General features: G+C 34.4%; 1 protein-coding gene across 5 annotated transcripts in view; it reads right to left on the bottom strand.

The window, feature by feature from the left end:
* Window positions 1-273: 273 nt before the first annotated feature.
* The window catches only part of LOC125063081 (monocarboxylate transporter 10-like), a 115,846-nt gene continuing 98,933 nt past the window's right edge, over window positions 274-17,186 (bottom strand). For all 5 annotated transcript variants that reach the window (XM_047669323.1, XM_047669328.1, XM_047669324.1 and 2 more), the window contains 9 exons: window positions 11,650-11,823; window positions 5,509-5,668; window positions 4,562-4,869; window positions 3,607-3,828; window positions 3,159-3,296; window positions 2,568-2,694; window positions 2,201-2,307; window positions 1,643-1,860; window positions 274-588 (listed from right to left, as the gene is read on the bottom strand). In XM_047669323.1, coding sequence (XP_047525279.1) covers window positions 373-588; window positions 1,643-1,860; window positions 2,201-2,307; window positions 2,568-2,694; window positions 3,159-3,296; window positions 3,607-3,828; window positions 4,562-4,869; window positions 5,509-5,668; window positions 11,650-11,823 — 1,670 coding nt within the window. In that variant the 3' untranslated portion in view covers window positions 274-372. The remainder of the gene's footprint in view (window positions 589-1,642; window positions 1,861-2,200; window positions 2,308-2,567; window positions 2,695-3,158; window positions 3,297-3,606; window positions 3,829-4,561; window positions 4,870-5,508; window positions 5,669-11,649; window positions 11,824-17,186) is intronic.

Below are 17,186 nucleotides of genomic sequence, written 5' to 3' on the forward strand. Positions count from 1 at the left end.
TATTTACCCTGTTTTTTTGCTTATGGCTTATTTTACTGCTTTTTTAAATGGTTGTGTTAAGTAGTATAATTTTTATAAACTGTTCCTTGTTAGTAACTCATAGGTAATAGAAAAGCATTTTCGGTTATTCATAAGATAAAGGAGACCTATAGAATATTTTGACTAAATATTTTGTAGATGGGTATAAAAATCATGATTTAAAAAAAAATCTTTGTATTAATTAGCATCAAAGCAAATACGTGAGTTACACGAGGGAGTAATAAGAAAACACAATTTCTAATAATAATTTAATAAATTATTGAAATACACAAATACTAACACACATCAAATAAATTATGAGGTTAAATAGGTTTATTTTTCTATTTATTGTCTTTACATGGAGGCCTCGTTGATAACTGTTATCAGTCTGTTGTTTGTGTTATGGCACTTTTTCTTCCATTTGATGGAGTGTTCAGGCGTGTCGTGGTTCGAAGGCTGTGGCGAGTTTGCCACAACTATGGACCAACGTCGGCCTCGACGCTCGTTTACATTTGGCAGTTCCGCTATTAAGTTGTTCTCGTATTCGCTTAGCATTAGATAGTTTTCTACCTGCAAAGATATGAGGCAAATAGTGAGTATATATTGAGCATTTATTTTGTAAGAATTTGCTCCATTTACAGACCATAGATAAGCTGTAATATCTTTTTTGTTTTTTTAAACCGTATTAGAAAGACCAGGCAACCCTAATTCGTAACTTGGCTATTTCATTTATTAAAAACAGTTTTTTATCCTTTACAATATTTTGACAAATAATTACAAAAATTTACGGAAAAATGTCAACATTTGTAAGTGTTACAATATTACAAATACATGATCACTTGTATGTTAACTCAAAAAAATGAATTTATTTTAAATTGTGTACTTGTACCATATCTTAAAAAGATAACAAATTATTTCATAGATCAGGTGTAGATCATGTTATGACAATGTATTTTTATGCAAGTTCCAACTATTAGTAGCCAAGTATAAAGCTGGGATAAGTTGTTATGCTTAAATTGCTGAACAAATATTGAGGAATATTGTTTATTTATTTGTACCTTTGCCCTATTTACGCTCAGTAGCAAGCTTAATACTTACTTAAAACCTATATGTAAAGTGCCAAAAACTTATCAAACCATTTGGCAATTGTTACCGGCACATAATCATCACCTTGAAAATGTTTTATTTTTATTAATTAGTTTACCGAATGGTTCAGATATGAATATGGCACTGTTAATGAGCTGGTATATTAGTGATAATTTGATTTTAAAAAGCTCTCTAGTACTGTAGTCAATTATTTTTTTATTTTTGTATTTTATCGCATTTATTTAATTACATTCAAAATATGATTGAAAAATGTAGATTTTGTTTACATTTAATCGGGCTCTATTAATCAATTTTGTAATCGAACGCCCGATAATTATATTCGATAACTTCATAAAGAAATAATATTGTACTAATGAGTCATATTGTATAATTTTACATCACATATTGGCAATGTATGTAGCACTTTGTATTTTTTTTAAATATAAACATTATACCTGAAAAATAGTTTTCTTTACGACCTAAAGGACCAACACTATTATCGTTCGTATATAATGTAAGTAAAATTACGTTTTCTCACCTTATTACAGCTAGTAATACAGTCGCCTCCACAATCTAGATCCTCTAATAAATGCTCTGGGATGTCTAAGTCCAAGTCTAGGTCTAAGCCGCCTTCTTCGCTAATGCACGTCAGCTCCGGCGGGAGGTTAGGCGGTGGTGACCCGAGACTACCTGGACCTATGCTGTCCAGCAGGTCGCGCCCAGTTCGACCTGGGGCCACGAGTTCTGCACCTAGAACTATTTTTGGAAAGTGTTAGCAATGCTGAGCGTAAAATACCCGATGGAATAGTTTGACAGTAATTATCTTGATACTCAATTAAACGAGTAGCAAATAAGAGTTTGGCTAGCCACGCTGGTTCTCTTTCTGCACGGACTCTTATGATAATAGATAATGTGTACCTAGTCCTGCATAAAAATGCAAGTACAATACAAGCGTTTCAGTCAGGTAGGCACGGCCAGTAATTTTACATAATATATATGTGAATAAGCACTGTCTTCATTGAAAAGGAGGATAATACATGTGTAATGAGATCATATAAGATAAAGCCCTGGTGGTTATACTACTGTTAGAAGATACCTAAAGCGGTGGCTGCGCCAGTAGCTGCGCGCGGTTCTCGATCTCGACTTCGGCTACGACGAGCCGGCCCATGCGCAGCTTCGCACGACGCTGTACCGCCGTTCTCTCTGTAAAAACATAACAAATGCATAAAAAGTATCAAAAGTGAGCGTTGATTAATCTTTAACCACAATTAAAGAAAACTTGTCAATTTTGTAATCCAGCAAAATATTACAAATACAAACTTCGCGGCAATACGCGTAATATGCCAACTTTAAAGTAAGCTCATAATATAAAATAATGATATATTATATAGTATAGTATGCATAAAAAAGTTTTAATAAAATATGTGGTGCTCTCGGAAAACAAAACATAATTATATACGTACTTGGTTTGTTTGTGCGCTACACTCCGTCGATGCAGGTCAATACAAAATAGCGAGAGCGACCCTATGAGTGAGCACGTCGAACTGAAGTAGTAACCAGCCTTGCCGCCGCAACCGACGTTTATATACCCTGGAATAATGTGATATATCAAAGACTATCTGCGGAGCAGGATCACTAGATAGCCGTGGGCAGTTAGCGCTTAAATATTCTGACAATAACGTCAACGTCCCTGCAAGAACGATTTGTTTATTAAAAACACTAAATACTTCCAATAATCCTAGGTTGAAATCATAGAAAAAAATATCTTTTCACACTACAAAACTGCATTATCTTATAAATTGGATTGTTAGTAAAAGAAGTATGCCTTTGTATGCCAATAGTTTCAGGTTTTTATAAGAAAATTATTAATCGAGAAGTGCTTTTTAACTTGAACGTAGGTATACTTTAAATGTTAAAAACTTATATATGTATGTTTAAAGCATATGAAAATATTATTATAGACAATGTTTCGCACATAGTATTAATATAACCTGTGTTGCCGCTTAGACTGCCATACATATTCAACTTCAATAATAAAACTTTCTTTATCTTACCCGAGAGCGGCACTCCAATAGCAATGGGTACAGCTTGCGAACACTGCACGAATCCCCAAGTGCGGGCGAAGTTTCGTGATCGCACGCGTTCGTAAGTGTACATTTTTAAGGAGTAGTGGTAGCCACCACAGAATATACCTGGAGTACAAATTAGTCATATTATGTCTTTACCACTTTTATTAAGATTGTTTCATGATTTTTCTGTTAGAACACAAGTCTATTCTTTCAGTTATGTACAATTTACCTAATCTAATATATCGGGATTGAACCTTATAAATAAATATAACAATTGCGCCAAAATCGCGATATGTCACAGACTATGAAAATTGCACGCCATAAAAACAATAAGAGAAACTCCTTGGTGAAACAATTTTGGTATAAGCATTGTAGACTTCATTCAGAAAAAAACTTTAAAGGTAGTTGAAACTTAATAGAGAAGGCCACATACCATAAACCCAAGCAAACATCACATATCCACTATGTGACCCTTCAACAGCAGTAAGAGCCATGGTCGCCAAACCACAGACAAACACCGCAGCCTGGGTCAAGTACTGTCTTGCTATGCGACACTCAGCTGATTTCTGACGTACCAGTAACCCAAAGGCTGCACAACCTACCGCCCAGGCTAGGCCTAAGTACGCTTGCAGTATTTCTGCCGTGTCGCCCAAACCTTAACACACAAAATCAAAGTTATACAAACGATACAATAAATTGTAGTTTAATCAACTTTAATCTCTCAAATCTCCACACATAAGCTAACTTGCTAAAAGATCTGGTCTACAATAAATCATACCTACATTTTCTTTTAGAATTAGCGGTATTTTTAACAACACAGCTGAAAAAACTTTCTATATTCTTTCTGATAATTTGCTTATACTAATTTGATAAGAAACTAAACTATTTTTTTTTTAAGTTTTAGATAAGGATCCAGCAGATCTAAAAATAATTCCTCAATAAATGATTTCCTACCTACATACAGTTTATGTGCCCACGATCGTGGTAGGCATTGTTACCCTGCGGCACTTAATAGTCGTATTTTATGTCATCATCATTACCGGAAAACTGTCGTCTATTATTATAATATGATTTATTGCAATGTCGCTTAAAGTATTTGTCTACTATTTAAGGGGCCAAAACTTGGTCCAAAGGTTATTTAAATTTTTCTTCCTTTACCAGTAACGAATATCGGTGATAGTATAAAAAAATGCGTTAAGTTGCGATTTACACACAGGTTTCTAAAATCAATCAAATCTCAACGAATTTGAAATCAGAAACTAAATTTGTGTAATTAAGTGAACCTGTCTGATTGAATTGAATTGTTTTTTTTTACTATAAAACACATATTATCCCAATTGTATTTATCTGGGCGATATCTAATTTTATATAAATGTGTTTCAACTCACCCTCTTCTTCAGCATGATATGCGAGATAGAAAATCGGTGTATTAATCCCAAACGCAGATATTCCAGTGGACATGAGAAGTATACGCACTGTCTTGGATCTTAGAGTAGAGAAGTCAAAGAACGGCTGACGATCATCGGATTTATTTCTATCCTTCATTTTTCTCTTGATCTTATTTTGGTTTTTAAGATGCAAAATTGCCCGGCGTTGTGGGTGATATAGAGATGCTGAGCGGTAGAATGTGCCGAGTATGAATGTTACAAATACGACTCCTGTAACTGCTTGTAGGCCAAGTCTCCAACCGATCGCTCTGGAAAAAATCTTCTCTATAAACACACTTCCTTTTCCCAATCATAACATTTTCCTCCTATTAGACATTCTTGGGGAATTAAGTACGGCACAGGCGCTTGTTCATTGACTTTTCAACAGAAAATAACGCTGAGAGCGCCAATGCAATCTAGTGACGACATGTCGTTTGAGTTATTTTTTGTTAGTTTTCAGGTATTTTTTTTTAGATTTACGTTGTATATTCAGTTTCAGCAATATAATTCAGCAGTTAAAAGAGCGTTGATGTTGTTATGTTCACAAAGAATTGTTAATGTATACCCAGGATATTCGACATTCCTTTATTAATCATTTTACCAAAAGTATTCTTCACTGATTATATGTTAAGGGGACATAATTGTATATTTAAAAAAAATTTTTTTTTGTCTTTTAATGTACTTGTTTTCTGTTTCATAAATATTGTTTATCTATGTAATTTGCTTTGTCTTTCTATATTGTCTTTTTTATGATTATTGTATGATTTAATAATTAAATAAATACAATTAATGTTGAAAGATTATTTTTTACAATACAAATTTGGCCACAAAGGTAATCCATATGTAAGGATAAATCACTATTAGTGCATTAACATGCGATTTATTATATTACCATTTTATCACTATACCTGATCGCCCCTTTGATGAATGTAGACATGACAGCGATACCTAGTCCACTTCCGCTGACTATAAATATTTCTACTAGCTCTCGGCGTCGCTTGAAGTACTGGGCCACCATCAGAGTGGAGCAGTCTCTCGTCAGTCCCACACCCACACCGACCACGGTCCCTGGAAATTGTTAGTTCTCATTTTCAAAATTAAATTAGCAATTGTTGATTATTGTATTCATGATCAACCATTTATTTCTATTTGTTTTTGTTTGGGGAAAATACAAGGTTGATTATTATTATTAAAAGCTTATTTCGCGTGAAATATGACACACATAGTGCACTGCAACTGTCGTCTTTAATCGGTGATTAATCCAAAGAAACTGAGATCTAAATGGGTGTCAAATTATTTTCTTAGATCAGTGAAAGGGTAAGTGATAAAACTTACAAATCCACATATTTTGTTTGTATAAGCGTAGATATTAGGTATCCAATTATAACTGTGCAGCGTTATATCAATAGTCATAATTTGGTACAATTACAAAAACAAAGAGGTAAAGTAACATATTTTACTGTATGTGGCTTATATCATGCCAATTTATTTTATCAGATTAAATTCGTTCCAAGTGTATAATGAAATGAAATTTCCGTCCATTGGCTAAATTTAGCTAGGGTTGTCATTCTTAAGAAAAAATGGTAAATGGTTTAAAGTAAGTTAAATATGAATGTCCCATAATGGGCATGGGGCAGATGTAAAATAATGTATTGATCAGCCTGCTGTGCCCGATACAAATCGTAGAAAAAAACATGTATCCGGATTTTTGTCTGATATTTTTATACGCATTTTAATAACAATAACATTTTAAAATTTTAATATTAACATGTTTATTTTGGCCAAAACCAAAATAAACATGTTAAATATTTAAAATTTGTAAAATTGCCGAATGCCTTGTTAAACCACAAAACAATTTTATAAAAATCTGATATCCCTTTAGTCCAAACATATGCTTTGACTTTTTTACTCTCAATTTAATAAATTTTATATAAACTTTGAATTTTTTTTTTTGAAGTGAAGTGTTTTAAATTATAAATATATATTTAGGACAGTATTTGATCTTTGATAATAATTATATACAGAAGGCACGTGCTACAGTAAGTTCGGATGTTTGTTATTCAATAAGAATTAGCTTAACTGTTTTGAAGGTACAGAGCTGGAGTCTGGAATATCACAGACTTTAAAAAGTTTAGTAACTGGAAAATAATTACTTTGAGACACAGAAATATGTGTGTCTCACATTCAATTGTTCTATGGAACTTTAAATATTTATTAGTCTACATCTAACTTCTCAATTCCAAATAACGCGCAAGATTTATTCATAGAATTTACAATGCTATGAGAAATGTAATAACGGTGGCACAAGCTACTGAAATATGGAGAATCTGAATAAATGTTTCTGTTGAAAATTTAATAATAATATTATAGAATTAATTCAACTAAATGTTGCTTTCATTACAATTAGTAACTTAATTGATTTGTCAAATTCTGGCTTGTGCGACTCTCATCCCTGAGATTGTAGGTTCGATTTCGGGCTGAGTACCATTGGATCATTTCTATGTGCGGATTTAACATACGCTCTAACGGTGAAGGAAAACATCGTGAGAAAACCGGCTTGCCTTAGACTCAAAAAGTCGATGGCGTGTGTCAGGCACAGAAGGCTGACCATCTACTTGCTTATTAGATTGACAAATGATCATGAAATAGATACAGAAACCTGAGGCCCAGAACTAAAAAGATTGTAGCACCACCACACCAAAGCTAGAGTGAACAATTTGCTCCAGGGCCCGAACGATCTGGATATTTTTTCTGACCTACCATCTGATTATATGAAGGGCATTCTGTTAGCACTTGACTCTTAGCTTCTTTTGTTTTTTTTGTCATTTTTCATTGATGTAAAATTATCATATGTATTATGTTTGTGCACGCCGTTCGCACCTATCGTGGCCACACATTAGTTCTCGTTTTGTTGGTGCGGCTATAAAATATAAATAAATAGGCTCGCTGCCTAATCTCAAAAGTTCTCGAGCACAAAGTGAAATCAACTCATATACTGCAGTTTAAGGATAATTTCACTTAAAACAAGCATAGAATTTCAATTTACAAACCTCGAAACAGTAAGTAGCGTTCGAGGTTACGTTTTATGTGCGAATCAAAATTGGGTCAAAATTTAGAGGCAATTGAAAATTTACGATTACGCATGCTTTACGACTTTTGTACAAATTACGAGAAGGAAACGAGACCTTTGTCTCATGCTGCTGGTAATAGCATAAACTCCTAGAAATTTTAGGTTTTTATAATAAAACATTTAAATTTATTTCCTAATTAGGTTATTTAAACCTTTGAATCGAATTCAAAGCGTAATAAATAAAAGTTTTTAGAATTGGACTTGCTCAAATTTAAACAAGTAAATCTGATTGCTATAAGTGCAGTGAGAAAGTAAATTTAAAATCAGAAAACCTAATAATATTATAAAGAAGTTTCATATCAAAGTATAAATTAATAGCAAAGATTTGACTATAGCTAAAAATGTACGGCTAGTGAATGGCTCTTATCTTCTTATTTAAACAAAGAACAATTTAAAATCCTATTAATCTGTACCCGATTCGTTGTTGGCTGAAAATTAAAATCCACTTTTTATTTAGAAAGTAGACAATTAGATGAGATTAGAATTAAGTATTTCAAATTTGGAACACCTTAATAATTATGAAACCGCGAGTACTTTTGCAAATAAACAACATACAGCAGTAATACTAAAAACCTAATAATCAATAATGTATTACAAAGTATGTATTTATGAAAACGTTGGTCAACTAGCTACTTGGCTACAAGTATATTGACAATTTAAATGCTAATACTAGCGGTTAGCAAAGGCACTTCATTCTTGACGATATGGCATTTTATTCAATCGTTTTCGTAGTTTATATAATTTAACATAAGTTTAAATCACTAGAAACTATTTAATAATACGAGTAAATTTAAACTCTAGTACAAATAACAATTATTATACGTAAGAAGTTTTACAGCCTTTTTATCTTAATTGTAACAAATTACGAAGTACTAAATAACCAATTTTAAGCGCGTAGGTATCAGAACTATTCAATGTAAATACAGCAGGATTATATTCAAGGCCATAACTACAAATTTAATTTTAAATCTAATAAATGGGAAAAGTGTAAAGTAATAAACACAGTACTAGCTAATGTAATACGGACTTGGAAATATCCTCAATTCGAATATTGTCATTTTGCAGGATAATAAAATAATATCTACGATATTCGACCTCACTATTACGCGAGGACTCGTATCAATGAGGTACAAACAAGTTTTCTTTGTAATTTAATTTTATACCGAATTCAAATAAGGAGTGTGTTTACTATACGTGTAAGTTTTTTTTATAGAACGGGGCAAACGGGCAGGAGATCTGATGTTAAGTGATACCGCTCGCCGCCTATGGACACTCTCAACGCCAGAGGGCTCGCGAGTGCGTTGTCGGCCTTTTAATAATTGGTACGCCCCCTTCTTGAAGGACCGAATTCTGAAATCCAGAAGTCGAATTGGTTCGGAAATACTTCAGTGGGCGTCTGGTTCCACATTGTGGTCGTGCAGGGCAAAAACTGCCTCCAAAAACGCGGGTTGAACGGCGGACGTCGAGGTTATACTGGTGGAATTTTCTGCGCAACGGCCGATTCAGCTGCAGGTATTAATCCAAACAACGCCTCTGAACACTTGAACACGTTTCTGTGTCTATCTACAACCCTCTGTATATGGATAATTAATGAAGAATCTGACAAAGATAAGTTGCCAAATAGATATATGGGATCGAAAAATTTGCCTCATAAGATCCTTAACCAGTTAGTATACAAATCAAAATGTATAGTTTTTAATTCTCAAGCGAGTTTCTTTTGAATGTATTAGATAACAGCGACTTGTATTTTTAAAAGAACAAAAGTAACGATTCGTTGTAAGTGTCTTTTTTGTTAAGTAACTAAAAGTTTGTTATTAAATTATTATTGTATAAAATTGAAATATAATAATTACATATTACTGAATCAATTTAGGCTAATACTTCTTTTATTGTCTTAGAGTGAGATTCAGAAACCAGACATAGCTTATGATTCCCGTATGTCCTTAGAATGTAAAGTACTTGACGAACGCGTTTTCTTGAATATTATCGATGAGGGAATTAAGAAGATATTTATGGATGTTTCCACTACCAGAAGCTGACTACATCCTAAGATACGGCGATGCTATTTTAATATCTTAAATTACAAAGTTGCCCTATAAACGTGACCTTCAATATGTTTACAAAACAAAGTTTTTATTGATTATTCATAAGCTGTATGTGTAGTTAATTAATGCGTAATAAAAAGTACTAGGTCTTAATAAATTCAGCGCATTATCGTTCGAGCATTGAATATCCGCTACTCACGCCAATTAACGAATTCCTTTGATGTATATAGCGACGCCAAATAAATTGAGTCAACGAATAATATTAATTCAATTGTATATTTTATGAAATTTATATTACTTGACATAATATTTCAGTCATGATTTTCAATTCACGTATGAGAGTCTTTGATGTTAATGTTTTAATTTTGTCTCAATTTGTTTTACGCGTGCATTGCAGTGACTCTTACCACAGGAGGGAACATGTTATGTTGTAGAAGTTCCAAACATTCAGAATATTATTTTTACGTATTTTACACGATTACTCGGCTTTCCACCAATTTTTATTTCCCTCACCACTCCGTTCAGGTAGACTATCAGTCTCTGAGGTTGTGTATAGAGGAATCGATGACATTCTTTAAAAAATATATGGTGAAGCATATTATGTATAAATAATAAGTAGTTGGAGTTGCTCATACAGTGCATTTTGTGGTTATATTTATTATGTCATATAAAGTGAATTTTACTATACGATCAATGCTAGTCGGGACTCGTAAGCTATGACCCCCGTATGTCAAAATCCAATCCCTTTTCCACTTACGGGTGGCACTTTCCATACTTGGCATACAAAATCAAGATTGGGATTTTTTAATAAACTGTTCAGATAGTATAAACCCATCCATAAAATCTCTCGGACCAAAATCTATCGTCTAATCAACAAGGTTTGAGGTATCATGATTGGTAAACAAAAAGCGTTTTTGAATTCCAGTGAAACCACAGGTGTATGGAACGTAGCCAAATACGTTTACCCTGTTATTGCTAGAATGCACATAAAGACCCACTAGTGCTAATACTGACCTCATAATGAAACAGCGGGAAAATTTCCGCCGAACTCATTGAATTGCATGCATTTCCTTTAAAGTGCTATATCGACGTTTCAATGTCTAATAAAAATTCACAACTGACACTTACGTGTTTAAAATTGACCAGAGCTACCCTCATTTTATTACTTTAGCAGTTTCTTATTGGATAAATATTTATGTGGCGTCCCACAGTGCGAGACATTGCGCGCTAATTGTTTTGTAATCCTTGCGGTGTGACCCTAAAATTTCTGTAATTAGCTGTAGCCTTATTGTTTATTGGTCTCTTTTAATTGGTTTTCGTTTTTCTTTTATATACAATTATTTAAGTAGTGGTAACTTTGGTCATGTGAGCAGTGTTGGCCTAGTGGCTTCAGCGTACGACTCTCATACCTGAGGTCGTAGGTTCGATCCCGGCTGTGCACCAATGGACTTTCTTTCTGCGCACATAGAACATTAGCTCGAACGGTGAAGGAAAACATCGTGAGGAAACCGACATGTGTTAGACCCAAAAAGTCGATGGCGTGTGTCAGGCACTGGAGGCTGATCACCTACTTGCCTCAGATTTAAAAGTGATCATGAAACAGATTCAGAAATCCAAGGCCAAGACCTAAAGAGGTTGTAGCACCACTGATTTTTTTTTAACTTTTGTCATGTAAGGTGAAACCGACGCACTCACGTCACTATAAAAACCGAAGAGGCACGCGACAACTCTTTAAGAAATCTCTCTACCTTCTTGTTTATTGCTTTTTTACAGGTAACAGTTGATATAAGATGTTGCGAAGCAGATACCGCTTTGTAAAACCTTGTAGAACTGTCCAGTATCTGTTATTAAACGAAAGCAAAAAATGTTCTTACCGTAACTGAAGAATAGCTGGTGAAACTGTGTCGCGAAAGATGTAAAGAGACATCCTAGGGCTGCTACAAGACCTCCAACCACAGCGGTGACTCGTGTTGATTTCCGAACACAGAGTGCTACCGTCACAGGGGACAGAGCCAGGGCCACGCTTGCTGACATTGCTCCGAGACATCCTGAAATAAATATAAAACCTTTACTATATCTTAACTTAAATCAGTATTTTATAGGATAAAACGATTAGACACTTAGAAGAGGCAGGCTGGTCACGGACATCATTAATGCTAGTAGTACATGGAGATATAAGCTTTGGAAGCGTTCATTACCTATAAAGCCGGGTCCACATTTGTAGCATTTCGGTGTATCGTATCTCCGTTGCGTGGCTTCGGCGCGTATCATGATCGTTAGTTTGGACGCAACATGATACCCGTTCATGATACATGCCGTATCGGATACGGCCCGATCCGCACTAAGCGCGTATCTTGATACACCTCGTATCCGATACGCGTATCACGATCGGTGGTATGGACGTATTTTGATACTGTATCACGATACTGTATCGCGATACGATACGTGATACACCGCGAACCATCCTGTGTCGGTTTTTTCGCGATCATCAAAGGGAATACACAACATCAATGGGTGACATGCGAGTGAAATTTTTGTATTTTCCGCTGGTATGCTGAAATTTTAAATCTCGCATCAATGGTATTCCACCATGTTTGTTTCGGTTTCTAAACACTTCCAGCGCCGTCTACGTCTAGATTTAACTTTTTTTGAAATACTATTAATGATAATATAACAGGCGCTAGTCACCGCCAAACTGTGAGCAATTGCTGACATGGCTAAACCGTTTGGGAACGAAGATATGACTGAACATTACGAGAAGGGAAAGGTGCACTGAAAGACACGCGCATCATGATACATCGGAAGAAAAGTGAAGCGTCTATATTTGTAAAGTTAAAGCCGATACACTGACATGATACAGCATTTGATAAGTATGGACGCGTTTTTTACAAGATACGCCTTAAATATACGACATGGACAAAATGAGCGTCCATATTTATGATACAAACACTTGATACGATACGAGTGATCGTGATACGTCAACATGCTACAAATGTGGACCCGGCTTAATATAACTAGCACAGACTTTGTCCTGCATGATATTTCAAGCGATTAGGATAAAAAAAAGTATGAAAGTACCGACAGCAGCGCCATCTGCCGGGCCGATTTGTCTAAACCATCCAGGGCTCCACCCAAACGCATACAAAATCATTCAAATCGGTACAGCCGTTTCAAGAGAAGTTGAATGACATACACACGTACACTAGAATTATATATATATGTAAGCTATCCTATCTTTTAAGTTAGATCAAACTGCACATGGTGTGCAAATTTGATTTAAATCGGTTTAGTAGTTTAGGAATCCATAACGGACAAAGAACGTGACACGTAATTTAGATATATTCAAATTACTCCTAAATCATGGTATCACCCATGTATACAATATAGTAATAATTTGAAACGTAGTAGTTAAAAATATCAAATATCGCTAGCTAAATTTCAACATAAAAAATAAAACGATCTAAAACCGTTTTAATTAATAAATTCATCTGTATATCTTCATCACACCTCAAACATAATTTGAAACAAAGAGCAGAACGATTACCTTTGCAAAGAGTGCAATTGACGAATTGATGAATTAAATCTGTTACATAAAGATTCTGCTTAGTAGTTGTCAAATAAAAAAAGCTCTCAGAATTTGAGCAGGTATATAAGTAACTCTGAGTACATCATTACAACTCTGAAGCCAGCTGTCCAAAACTTTCGGACTCCCATAAGTTCAGCAAGTTATTTCGATAGTGTAGGCATAAAGAGCGTTTATGTCACATATCTCTGAACAATTCATTTAGGATTAAAACGTTTGGACTAAATAAAGATATTAATAGAAAGGATATATTTATTTAATTTGTTTAAGTATTGTCAGTTGTCACGCAAAATGTACCTAAATTCTAGGTATAAATAAGGAAAGAAAGGACAGTGTCTGTGTACTAGACAACTATACATTCCTAAAATGAAGTTTATTTAAATAAAAGAAGCCTTACGGTTACCTTCACAATAGAGTAATTATCTCAGAAAGGCTTAGGTGTATAAATCATTATAGTTTTAAAACTAACTGAAATATAAAGAATATTGTTCAAGATGTCGTCGTAAACGCCACGCCACGCCGGCGAAAATGCGGACGGGCTAGTAATATAATAGAAAACTGAAACGCGGTTACGGTAAATTGTATAAATTTATTTAAATCTGAGTGTGTGCGACTAGAAACTAAATCATTCGTAAATACATAGAATAACGTCTTTTTTTGCTTTCTGCCTGGATTCGTACGGAGCCTTATGTATTTGAGTTTTAATTAAACTTGTTAAAAATGTCACTAGAAATATCGATATTACAAGTTACTTAGACACTTTAAAATATATTTAATACACCTATGATACAGGCTGGACACCGACGAAATCGCAGGTTCTAATATTATAATAAAAAGGCCGGCAACGCACTCGCGAGCCCTCTGGCATTGAGAGTGTCCATAGGCGGCGGTATCACTTAACATCAGGTGAGCCTCTTGCCCGTTTGCCCCTGCAGTTTAATTTTGTAGTATAAAAATTGTATAGGTGACATTTCAGAACATCGTCTAAAAGCAACTCAATGTGTAAGGGGCGCTGGATCGCTAATTAATTGTTATTTAGAAGTTGTACAGTGTTTGAGATAGCGTGAAAAATAAATCGAATGACTAATTACACATATCTTTCATGCTTCGTAATTAATCTTTAATCGTGCGGTATTTATGTGTACGTGAGGCGTCAATACATCATCGTTAACAGAAATTAAGTAGCCGTTAAAAGCGAAATTGTCTTAATGACGGTATTAAACATTGCGATAAACTGAAGGTATCGTTTGAGCTTCACCGACATCACGTTCTGCGTTAACTCGAATATAAATGTACAAAATTTTCATACACTTTTTTTATAATAAGGATAATAATATTCTATTTACTTATTACGTTAAATAGATTGATAGAGATCAAAATTTGTTTTGTTTATTTAAAACGTATTTTTTCGCAGTTTGAACAAGTTGAAGAGCAGTATTCAATATTCAGCCTTCGCCACATTAAAAACTAATATCAGGGAGAATGTTAGTAATTAATGGTTGAATGAAATATCACAATAATACATATTGTCGTATATTAATCAAAAAAGGGTAAGAAAGAAACTAAACTTCACGCGTATGAAGTTGCGGGTAGACTTTTAGCGACTAACTTTAACTTTAGAAGGCCAAGGCTCGCTTTGGTATATCAGCGGAGTAAGTAACATACTTTAAAGGAGCTTATTTAAATAATCGTATTTTTAAAAACAAAACTGACTTATCATGTGCTTCCGAAAAGTTAAAGGATCAATCATTTGTCAACTAGACCTTAGTTAATTTTCATTTATGAACCTCATTACACCAATAAACTATAGAGAATAGTGCTTGAAGCTGACAACTGCTGAGAGGACTATATTTGACTATGCTTAATGCTTAAAGCTTATGAGAAAGGCTTTTTATATTCATTTAAAAAGCAGACACTCACACAGAGATTGACTCTACAAAGAAAATCTATCTATGTTTTTTTTTGTATAAAGTTTGCTTTTGTGATAGTAATAATACTCATTTAATGAATTTTGTTTGTCATTGTAGTAGGGGAGCCTACGATGCTAAATGGGGATTTACTCGAACGTCGTAGAGACCTATTGGGATGCAAAGCTTAGATGATAAGAAGAAAAAAATGTTATTTGATATATATCTTTACATCGGTGGGGGAAGCGGCTATAGATTTTTAAATATGTAAAAAAATCTGTTGCATGGACATCCTCGAGCGCGTCAGATATTGATAGCATCAATGCCCTACGTATTTTAATAATGTACGTATGTTAATCTGATCGATGCGGGTGGTTGTATTTAAGGGTTGAAAATGAAAAAAAAAATTAATCGAGCGCGTCAGATTTTTTAAGGGAGTGTTAAGTGCACCAAAAAAAAGCTCTCATTCACTAATCTGACGATTTCGATGGGACGCAAACCCGCGGCCATTTTCATAATGTGCAAAAAAAATCGCCATTTTGAAATACTCAAGCGCGTCAGATTAAGATATATATGGTTCATCTTTATGTTCTAAACGTACTGTCTCATAATCTGACGATTATCTAGAGGGATTCGCCTGATCTGACAAAAAAATATTAGAAAAACGGTTCACCTTAAAGGCCATCCCTGCAACTTCCCGCTAATTCCATTCCTGGGCGCTTAAAATTGATATTTTGAGCTCGCTGAGTTCAAAGAAATAACATTTCTATGCATTTGAGCTCTCCCAGCTCGAAAGTCTGATAGAAGTTTCATAAAACACTATTTTTGGAATTTTCAAACCGCAATAACTTTTGAATGGATCAAGCAATTTTCACGCGGTTGGCGGCATTCGACGCAGTTTTATCATCCTCATAAGTAAAAAGTTTAATTGATCGAACCACAAATTTCGGAGTAATCCCGAAAAAACACTTTTTCGGGTTTCTTTCGTTCACGATATCTCTCGAACGAATCAACCGCTTTTGACCAGCTTGGTGGCGATCGACGTGGTATTTCAAGCTCAAAGGCGGATTAGTTTTTGAAGTTGATCGATAAAGAAACCACTTTAAAAAAAAAAACTTATTTTTTTTTGAGATTTTTCAAAATTTCTTAAAATCTATCGGTCCGAATCGGTTCAAATTCACAGGAAATATAATTTTGAGGTAAATATTTAGAACGCCGTTTAGTAGATTCCGATCGGTTTAAGGAAATGTAGGCATCACGCAGCTGCACGCATTTAACTTTATCGACGAATTTTTGTTATTTCGGCTTGCGGAAATCGTCAGATTATATATTTTTCATTATTCTTGAATTATTTCTTTCAAAATAAAAAAAATTTTAGCTACGCTCGAGAATGTCGAGATGACGTTTTTTTTTACAACTTTGTTGTCCTCTCCATTTTTTACGTCACTCTCAAATTGTCAGATTAGTGGAATATTCACTTTTTAGGATGTAATTAACTCACCCTACCTTAATCTGACGCGCTCGAGAATTTCTGATGGTCAATTTTTTTTTACTAATCTGATCCTGTATCCTTCACGGGCGGCCTTATATATGGGCCTCATGTTTTGTGGAGGTACTTAACCGGGTACAAGGTATCCCCTGTATATTAATCTGCTGCGCTTTAGTAAATCCCGAAATCCCCGCTTGGGCTCCCCTACGATTGTGTTTAATTTCACATACTGCCGCTAGATGGCACTCGAGTGATAAACAATCAGGTGTTAATAAATATATCTTTTGAATTGCTTCATCTTTAATTAAAAATTAAAACTAAATATTTTCAAAACTATCATTCAATGTTATATTTTTCAAATATCGAAATATATATATACATATAACAGTATACACACACACCCTACTCGCATACTTCCCTTAATATTCCCTT

The sequence above is a fragment of the Pieris napi genome, chromosome 2 (assembly GCF_905475465.1).
Source record: "Pieris napi chromosome 2, ilPieNapi1.2, whole genome shotgun sequence".
In the NCBI taxonomy this organism is placed as follows: Eukaryota; Metazoa; Arthropoda; class Insecta; order Lepidoptera; family Pieridae; genus Pieris; species Pieris napi.